Raw genomic sequence first — 10517 nt, 5'->3', positions numbered from 1 at the left:
GTCTTGAATTATTGGGAGATAAATTATTTAGCTAAGTCCATCCATTGAACTTAACATATCTTTGGTTAAATTAATGTTTATTTAAATTATTGTCTTTAAAATAGATGACACTCTACACAGCCGGGTGATAATGACTTTATAAAAGCTACATAAATAATCTTAAACAGAAATGAGTGAAATATTATGAAAATATTAACTAATTAGAAAATATGTAAATTAAAAGACTATAATAATAAGGTAACATGTTTTTTTTTAGATTTTTCAAGGAGTAATGTTTATGTTTTTTTCCCTTTCATTTTACAATAAACTTTTTATACAAGTTTACATTCCAGTTAATTTTGGAAAAGAGGGACAGATTTTATGAATGTATGAAGTATATATGTTTACTACTATATTGTGATTATGAGTCTCCATTATTTTGGCATTTTACATACACTTAATGTACCAGTTGCATACATTCATCCACCTTACAAGAAAAATGGGATATTATATTAACTACAGTATGTACACTTTTTTTCTGAATAATAAATTGTTTAATTTAATATGCATAAGAATTGTGCATTTATCTTGAAAACCGCAAGCTCTTACCAAAAAAAGACATTTAGTTATAAATATTTTAAATAGTTTAAATACATATTTCATACCAAGAATATAAAAATAGCATTTTTTTCAGATAAATAAATTAAGAGGTTTCATTAAAATGACAAATAACGTGCAACAACTAACCACCATCTACCAACGCTATTTGGTTGATTGTCTAGGAGATGACATGCAGAGATAATTGTCCTTAGGTCTTCTCTGAACTGACAAATAGACAGCAGGAGTCATAGTTACCTGAAGCAAGCATTGACAGTGCTATTGTTTGTAAATGACAGTCAAACTCTCACGAAAGAGCTTTTGCTTTGTGATACAATAAATCCCTATGACATATGTGGTCATGTGTTCTTTTGTATATGACTTCCAGCTGTTCTGACCCTCAGGCTTTCCAGTCTGTAGCAAAAGTCTGGCTCACAGACCAGTAACTTACATAAGCAACAAAAACACACCCTCCACACATCAAGATAAATATGGAAAGGTACTGTGCTTTTTTGGGGATTAAATTCCATTTTCTATTATAGTTTTATGTAAACCAACTTTGAGCGTGTTTTTGTAGTCTCATGCATTGATTTAGACAATGTTTCTGCTTCTGCTGAATATTTATAATCAGTTATCATTATACATTTATGGCTTTGTCATCTTTATATTCTATTGTACTTTTAACAATGTCATGGGGGAACTCTTCTGTAGACTGTCCAGACATTCCAGTTGTCCCTTCTATATCCCAAGAACCTGGCAGGTTTTCAAGGCTTAGTGAACTAATGGCTCCTTGGCTGAAGCCTTCCTCAGATCTACTGGGCAGCACAAGTTGCAAAGAAGTGTCAGAAGATGAACACATAGATGGAGAAAGAGTTGCAGAAATAGACTGCAGAGGAGTTAATGTCGTGTCCGAAGGAGGTGATGTGCTCTTCAAATATGGAAAATGCTCTGCCTGAATAACTTGATAATGTGAAGGAGAATATCCAAGGCCTGAAGTATAATAGTATTCACCTTCCAATGATGTTTCTATATTTGATACATTTCTTTGGGGGCTGCTACCTACACTGGATGGATCCATGTTCCACAGGTCAGATACAACTGTACCTTGACACAGTTGTGTTGGAGTTCCAACCAATGTCTCCCCTTGTCTTTGCATGTATGGTTGATTTGAGGTCCAAGTCATTCTAGTCTGTAATTGTTCCATTGGGGAACCTATCGTAGTTCCCATTTCATCTAAGACGGTGCCATATGTTGAATAGTATCCAACTGGTCTCTGTGCTGCCAACAAATTTTCTAAAATATTCATGACGATCTTCATATCTTTGCCCATCTGGGATACTTCTTGGGTTAAAGTACTGACCTAGAACATTAAAATAATATCATATTAAGATGTGAATATAGATTTCAATTATGTATAGGTAATATGTGTATATCATTGCATAATGTTCAGAGCATTGTTTTTCTTAAAATTTGCTCCATAAATATGAAATCATACAGTGATTAACCTCTGAGGTAAAACATTGTTTAACTATGGGATCTTCTGTTTGTATCATGTATTAACTTTTCAAATGAAATCTTTTGTGGGCATGGGGTTTCTTTATATAGCAGCACTGTATTATACATCACAATACAATTTAATCATTCACATCAGTCTCTGCGCTCATTGGAGCTTGCAGTCTTAATTCCCTACCACACTTGGGTCAACAGACCTACCAGTATGATTTATTTTAGTGTATGCAATAGATATTTGAGGGAACCCATACAAACACAGGGAAACATTCAACCTCAACACAAATAAGGTCCTGGTTGGAATAGACCCCATAACCCCTGTATCAATGCCAACTACTGAAACACTGTGTTGCTAAAAGAAAGGATGCCTGTGTACACAAGAAGATGAAGTATTCGATAACTCACTTTTCATTATTAACTGTAATATATTAAATATCTCCTGGAATAAGCTATATACAGTTTAGGATCTATATAGATTTACACTACCTATTATTATAATAATTTATTTTGTATAGCACCAGTATATTCTGTTGCACTTTGCATTTGGGAATAAAACAGTAATAAAGTGAGACTGGAGGGGAGATGTATCAAACATTCAAGAGAGATACAGTAGAGAAGTTGCCTGTAGCAGACAATAAGTTTCTAACTATTATTTATATAGCACAGTCAAAAAAATTACAGTAAGAAGTTAATTGGTTGCTATGGGCAACTTCTCCACTTTCAAAGGTTTGATACATCTCCCTCTGTGTAATAACAGACAGACAAAGAGGTAAGAGGACTGTGCTCGCAAGCTTGCAATCCACATGTTGCAAATTCAGCCAGGCAATTGGCAAGGGTCCTTGGTGGGCTATATGATCCAGTTACACAATGGGGTCAGAACGTTGTGTAAGTGTAGAAAGAGACCATCTGTAAAGTTATGTGTGATTTGTTGAGTGCAGGTAACTGGGTAGAATAGCTTCTGAAGGTTATGTGGAGGTATTAATATTAAGCTATGTGCGCACTATGCAATCCGGCCTACAATACAGTATATCGGTATGTCGTGAATCTGAAAGATATAGCATGTGAATCTTATAATGTGTATGCCCAATCACATGTGCACGGTGGTTGTTCATCACAACGGCTCATCTTCTGTGCTGCACAGCAGATGAGATGATGCAACGAACTATGCCATGCTGCTAAAAGCAGCATGGAATGAAACATCTCAAAGTCATACACCGGATCACGTAGTGTGTATAGCTGACACGTTATATCATTTCATCGCGTCGTGCCATCGCTGGGTGCACACATTGTAGAGTGTACACCTATCTTTACATTCTCACTACAGCCATAGCATTATGGCATTACCTGACTAACTACATTTTAAACTATACGTTGATTACCCACCTTACCTGTCAATGAAACTTGGATTAAGCAAGATTTCCATTTATTTTTTGATTATACAACTGTTTGAGGTCACTTTAATGCCACTAGTTGGATGAAAATAAATAGAGCTATTTGTAAAGAATGATGTTACTCTGTCATGACAGTATTTCCTCATTATAAAAATAAACTCAGCTGTCAGATTCACAGATAATGTGACAGGTACATTATTTACTGGCATTCAAAGTTACAAATGTCACCAATTAGCCTGAATAATATAATTGCTTAGTTGATCGGATTTTGATACACATTTGACAGTTGAATAAACTGATCTGATGTTAGCTTGTAGGAAATATTTTAACTACAATTTTAGTGGTCATTAAAATTGAAGTAAAGATTTTATTTTAATAAAATGAGGATACTAGCCATTTATTTCCATGCAGATTCTGGTGCAAAACAGCTGCCTTTTCCTGTGCATCTATTATCCCTCCTAAAGTACAATGCAGGCTTTTAATGGGATTAAGTAGGCCTTAAGCACTAACTGACACTGATATGTACCATTATGCCTGTGTGCACATGATATTAGTGAAGAAATAGTGATGAATGTGCAGAGATTCTCACCATTCATATTCAAACTGACCATTATAATTATCTTACTAGTTTCCCTAAAGGGTCTATTTATGGCTACCTGAATATAATTTGTAATCATTGCATATTGCAGCAATAAAAAATAATTTATCAATATACTCATGCCGGGACAGCGACTCCAAAAAGAGCCTGTCCTGGTTAAGGGTCTTTAGTAAAGTGATAGCGATCTGACACGACATACTCACTGCAAAAGCATTCCTATCAGGCTGTGCAAGTGCAGTAAAAAATGAATAAACGCAGGGGGGAAGATTATGGATTCAGCTGGGCAGGTAACAGATAATCCTCATTTGGTGATGCACTCTGCTTAAGACAGACAGGCTAACACCATCACAGGATGCATAACCAAGTGCAAGTCACCAGTACTAATTAGATATGTTTCTAGGAACAGTAAAATACAGGGCAGTGCTAATTTAATTTGCAATGTGATGTCTGGTGGAGGAGCATAATGCCCAACACAGAGAAAGGGCATTATGTCCCTCCAACATAAATATAATTAATAAAAAAAAATGTTCTGCACATTCAAGGGCGTATCTATAATGGGTGCAGGATGTGCGGCGCACATGGGCCCCTGGGTCTGGGGGGGGCCACACTGCACACCTTGCACCCATATTTTTTAATACTCTCTGCAGTCCCTTGTCAGCTGTGGCAGCGCTGCACTTAATGCCTGGAAAATGGCCGCCGACACTATTTTTCCAGCATTCTGTGCATGCGCAGTGGGGAAATTGCCAGGAAAATGGACGCACCATTTTCCCAATGACCTGCGCATGCGCAGTACACTCTGGGCACAGACTAGTACCCAGAGTCTACTGCTGTGGTCAGTGCACTGTCAGCCACCGGGGAGAGAGGAGGGGGCCCCGTACAGGGAATGCACACAGGCCCCCTCCTCTCTTAAGATGCCCCTGTGCACATCCCTGCGCACAGTCTTCCCTATGGTTATAAACACACCTCTTGGATGTTAGGTATGGAAAGAACAGCAGGATCAATTGACCATATGCAGGGATTGAGAACTTCCCACACATTCCATATTAACATTTCAGGTTACATGACCATGCACTGTACATACAGGAAGACTGTGTGTATAGGATTGGAAATCACACTTATGCAAAATACACAAACTGGTTACAAAGAAACTTTTCTCACATTGATGAAAAGACGCAACTAGACAAAAGAAAGAGCAACAACAGCCAACACCATACCCTCCAGAAATTCCAAACATATACTTGCCTACTCTCTCAGGGTGGCTGGGAGGCTACCGAAAATCGGGTTGCGCAACCAGCCACTCAGAAAAGGGTTAGTCTCCCGCACCCCCCTCAAACAAATGAAGATGGGACTATGGAATATGTAAAATGTCTGATCTACTGTATCTAATACAAAGAAATACATATATTCACTAATAAGGGCCATACTCAGGGCCGTAGGGAGGACTGCTGCCTCCGCACAGGGCAGAATCCTCCAAGGTCACTTGCCACAAACTGCCAGGCTCCGGAGGTCTGCATAAAGATACCTCCTGTACTGCTTGGCGCTCGCAGAGCAACGTCGATGAAGATCCCTGCCCTCCACCCACCCCTTGGATGTAATGGTATGTGCTCAGGGGGAGGGGGAGGGGAAGCGAGAGGGGTGGCAGTGCAGCACATAATAATGTGACCTTATAGAAAAGTAAAGATGGCCAAATGCATAGCACTTGCTCTTATTGTCAAATGTATTGCTTTTCTGTGCAAATCCTATCAATATACAAATGAAAGTGTTACAGTCATTGTTTTTAAAATTAGATCATAAATCTAAATCACTAATTCAATCGATTTCATTATGCACACATATTGATTATTTAACAATTCATTAACTCAGGGCTTGATTCAGTACCGATCATAAGTGCATCTACGTACACAGATCGAGTGATTGTTTGCCATTGTGCATGCGTATAAGCCACACTGTGCGTGCACTGCGATGGCACTGTGATTACGGATGCACAGAGGAATCCATTGCAGAGTTAGTGACAGGCTGTTAGCGTTTGGGGGTGGTGCGTGGGAGTGGTGGCGTGCCTGTCCATTTGAACGCCATTGCTTGGGCGTGCATAAATTAGCCACTGCGATTGCATACGCAGTTTGAGAGCCCACTGCATGCAAAGAGACTTGCAGTGTATGTGACAGGTCAGACCGGCTGTAAATGCTGCATGACTGGTTGATGTGCGTCGATGGTACCAATGTTTACGCAGAAGAGCGAGAGTAGACGGATGTGAGAAAGCAGTAGTGATTCTTTATGCTGGCTGAGCTGTGGCAAGCATTAGCATATTTTAGCAGCTGCGTTCCATGAAAATTCGCAGCTGTGATTGCAATTGCGATCCGTACTGAATCAGGCCCTCAATCAGATTGAATGATGGGATTGTAAAGTGTGTAGACAGCGTAAAAGACATTCCTCAGCTCTGTATTAATGTTTTCTTATATATAAAAATAGAATGTTAATGTTAATATACATATCTACAAAATCTCCTAAAGTCTGTCCCATCACCAACATGCATTTTTGCACCTGTGATGCACCCTGCCTACGGCTACCGCTGCAGTAAGCAGTGGGTCATAACCTAGCCAGAGAGCATGGAGGACCCACTAGGAATGGGTAAGTATGCAGCTGTGGGAGGAAGGGGGCAGGATAGAGTGTTGGGTGGAGCAGGAGGTGGACTGAGGTGACTGCATATGCTGGATTCAATATACTAGTTTATGATTAAAAAATATTGCAGCATATGTCATATATTGTACTTTTATTTCTTTTTGGGATAGAAAGATATCACCCAACTTTAATATAAGGGAACTTACTGAATGCATCTGCTGCCTTTAATTTGCCAGTATTGGTCTTTTGAGCATATTGCCTGATGAAGCAGTCTGTTGCAACGAGAAATATGTTGTAAATATGCACGCACCTTTTCATGTGAGAACACCGTTGTTTTTATTAATTGTATAATTCATTTTGTCTATAATGTTTTAAACTGTGGATTTTTATGTTGCTTTATATATTTTATTGGTTCAGAAGCAGTTATTTGCAAAACTTTCTCCATATTTTTATATTTGCATTTATTTTTAGTAGGGATGAGCGGGTTCAGATTTATGAAATCCGGACCCCCCCCCCCCCCGAGCCGAGCCGGGAACCGAGTCAGGCACGGGTTTTCCCACCTGACTAGTACCTGAAACCGAGGCAAAACGTCATCATCCCGCTGTCGGATCTCGCAGGTTTTGGATTCTATAAAAGGTCCCCGCATTGGCGCCATTTTTCGCTCCGGCTGTGGACAGTGAAGAGGGAGGGTGGGAGTTAGGGCTGGCTGGGCTGTGTTGTGCTGCTGTTGTCCATAGGGGCTGTGTCAATTCCAAAGTCCATAGCGGCTGGCTGGACTGTGTTGTGCTGCTGTTGTCCATAGGGGCTGGCTGGGCTGTGTTGTGCTGCTGTTGTCCATAGGGGCTGGCTGGGCTGTGTTGTGCTGCTGTTGTCCATAGGTGCTGGCTGGGCTGTGTTGTGCAGTCATTTGTCCATAGGGGCTGGCTGGGCTGTGTTGTGCAGTGTCCTATAAAGGCTGTAGTCCTAAAAGGGTGCTGTAGTGTTATACAGGGGGTGATCTGTCCATCAGGGGTGCTCCCCCCAAGAGCAAGAAAAACAATTATTTATTTCTGTGTTGGTGAATTGTGTGCGCAGTAGCCGCACGTGCATAAACAAAGTAACAGCGCCAGGCATGCGCCTGTGTAATAAATCAAGGGCCAGCTGGCTCGTCTGTTAAAGGGTGGTGTAACCCCCAAAGTGTACTCCAAAAAAAATTTAAAAATATTTTTTTCTGTTTGTGAATTGTGTGTGCAGTAGCCGCATGTGCATCAACAAAGTAGCAGTGACAAGCGTGCACCTGTGTCATAAATCAAGGGCCTACTGGCTCATCTGTTGAAGGGTGGTGTAACCCCAAAAGTGCGCATCAAAAGAACATTTTTTTTCCCTGTGTTTGTGAATTGTATGCACAGTAGCCGCACGTGCATCAACAAAGTAGCAGCGCCAAGCGTGCACCTGTGTCGTAAATCAAAAGTCGGCTGGCTCCTTTGTTGAATGGTGGTGTAACCCCCAAAGTGCTGGAAATAAAATAAAAAAAAATGTTTCTGTGTTTGTGTGTGCCTTAGCCGCACTTGCATCAATATCACATGGAGGACAAAAATTTGTCCAATAAAAATAAAATAGGGAAAGATCAAGAACCACTTCCTCCTAGTGCTGAAGCTGTTGCCACTAGTCATGACATAGACAATGAAATGCCATCAACGTTGTCTGCCAAGGCCGATGCCCAATGTCATAGTATAGGGCATAAGAAATCCCAAATGGCAAAGTTCAGGAAAATGACCTTAAAAAATAAATTTATATCATCTGAGGAGAAACGTAAACTTGCCAATATGGCATTTACGACACGGAGGTGCAAGGAACGGCTAATGTTCTCCCCTATGTTCATGACTAGTGGTTCAGCTTCACATGACGACGGAAGCCCTCCTCCTGCTACAAAAATCAAATGAGTTAAGCTGGCAATAGCACAGCAAAGAACTGTGCTTTCTAATTCTAAGAAGATATCACAAATCCCCATGGAGAGTCCAAGTGTGGCGACGGTTGCGATGCCTGCCCTTCCGAACACTGGACGGGAAGAGGTGGCTCCTTCCACCATTTGCACGCCCTCTGCAAGTGCTGGTAGGAGCACCCACAGTCCACTTGCTAATATTCAAATTGAAGATGTCACTGTTGAAATACAACAGGATGAGGATATTGGTGTAACTGGCGCTGAAGAGGATGTTGACGAGGAGGATTCTAATGGTGAGGTGGTTTGTTTAAATCAGGCACCGGGGGAGACAGTTGTTGTCCGTAGGATGAAAAAGCCCATCACTGTCATGCCTTGGCAGAAGACAAAACATTCCACCTCTTTGGTCTGGCAATATTTCTATCCAAATCCGGACAACAACTTTATTGCCATATGTAAAGATGGAATAAGTAGGGGTAAAGATGTTAACCACCTTGGAACATCCTGCCTTATACATCACCTGCAGCGCATTCATAAAAAGTTACTGTCAAGTTCAGAAACTGTGGCTAAGACCGTAAGCAGTCCAGGGACACCTAAATCCCTTTTTCCCATTGTATCCAAGCACCTGCAAACCACACTGTCAACTCTCTCCTCGTCAATTTCTGCCTCAGTCAGGATCGGAAGTAATCCTGCAGGCCATGTCACTGGCATGACTGACTCTCCCATCCGGGATTCCTCGGGAGGATCCTGCATTGCCAACTGCTGCCGCTGCTGCTGTTGCTGCTGGGAGTCATTCATCATCCAAGAGAGGAAGAAGGAACACCACTACTTCTTCTACTAAGCAATTGACCCTCCAACTCTCCTTAGCGAGGAAGATGTAGTACGACAGCAGTCATCCTGAAGCAAAGTGGATAACTGAGGTCTTGACAGCTATGTTGGTGTTAGACGTGCGTCTGGTATCTGCCATTAGTGCAGTGGGATTTAGACAATTGATGAAGGTAGTATGTCTCCAGTACCAAATCCCATCTAGATTCCACTTCACTAGGCAGGCGATACCGAGAATGTACAGAGACGTCAGAAAAAGTGTCCTCAGTGTCCTAAAAAATGTATTGTACCCAATGTCCACTTAACCACGGACATGTGGACAAGTGGAACAGGGCAGACTAAGGACTATATGACTGTGACAGTCCACTGGGTAGATGTATGGCCTTAATCAGCAACAACAGCACCATCACCAATAGCAGCACCTCAGAAACGCCAGCTCGTTCCAAGGCAGGCTATGCTGTGTATCACCGGTTTCAGTAAGAGGCACACCGCCGACAACCTCTTAGAGAAACTGAGGGAAATCATCGCCCAATGGCTTACCCCACTTAGACTCTCCTGGGGATTTGTGATATCTGACCAATATTGTGCGGGCATTACATCTGGGCAAATTCCAGCACGTCCCATGTTTTGCTCACACAATAAATTTGGTGGTGCAGAATTTTCTGAAAAATGACAGGGGCAAAGACTGGAGCGCCAGCAAACACTCTTGAACCTGCCCCGCCATCACCTGAAGCAAGAGGTTGTGAAGCGGTGGAACTCAACCCTCTATATGCTTCAGAGGATGGAGGAGCAGCAAAGGCCATTCAAGCCTATAGATCCACCTATGACATAGGCAAAGGAGGGGGTATGCACCTGACTCAAGTGCAGTGGAGAATAATTTCCGTGTTGTGCAAGGTTCTCCAGCCCTTCAAACTTGCCACACGTGAAGTCAGTTCAGACACTGCCTGCTTGAGTCAGGTCATTCCTCTCATCAGACTTTTGCAGAAGCAGCTGGAGAAAGTGAAGGAGGAGCTAAGATGGAGCGATTCCACTTGGCATGTGGGACTTGTGGATGAAGCTCTTCATTCACTCTGCCAGGATT

At 41.6% G+C, this 10517-nt stretch overlaps 1 protein-coding gene across 3 annotated transcripts in view; it reads right to left on the bottom strand.

The window, feature by feature from the left end:
• Nucleotides 1–650: 650 nt before the first annotated feature.
• Nucleotides 651–10517, bottom strand: part of KCNH8 (potassium voltage-gated channel subfamily H member 8) — a 543344-nt gene continuing 533477 nt past the window's right edge. For all 3 annotated transcript variants that reach the window (XM_088463391.1, XM_088463397.1, XM_088463404.1), the window contains one exon: nt 651–1936. In XM_088463391.1, the coding sequence (XP_088319517.1) occupies nt 1214–1936 (723 nt within the window). In that variant the 3' untranslated portion in view covers nt 651–1213. The remainder of the gene's footprint in view (nt 1937–10517) is intronic.

Source organism: Taudactylus pleione, unplaced genomic scaffold, assembly GCF_031769625.1.
Source record: "Taudactylus pleione unplaced genomic scaffold, aTauple2 ptg000053l, whole genome shotgun sequence".
Classification (NCBI taxonomy): Eukaryota; Metazoa; Chordata; class Amphibia; order Anura; family Myobatrachidae; genus Taudactylus; species Taudactylus pleione.
Note: the sequence above shows the minus strand (reverse complement) of the source record. Positions and strands in the feature narration are given on the sequence as shown.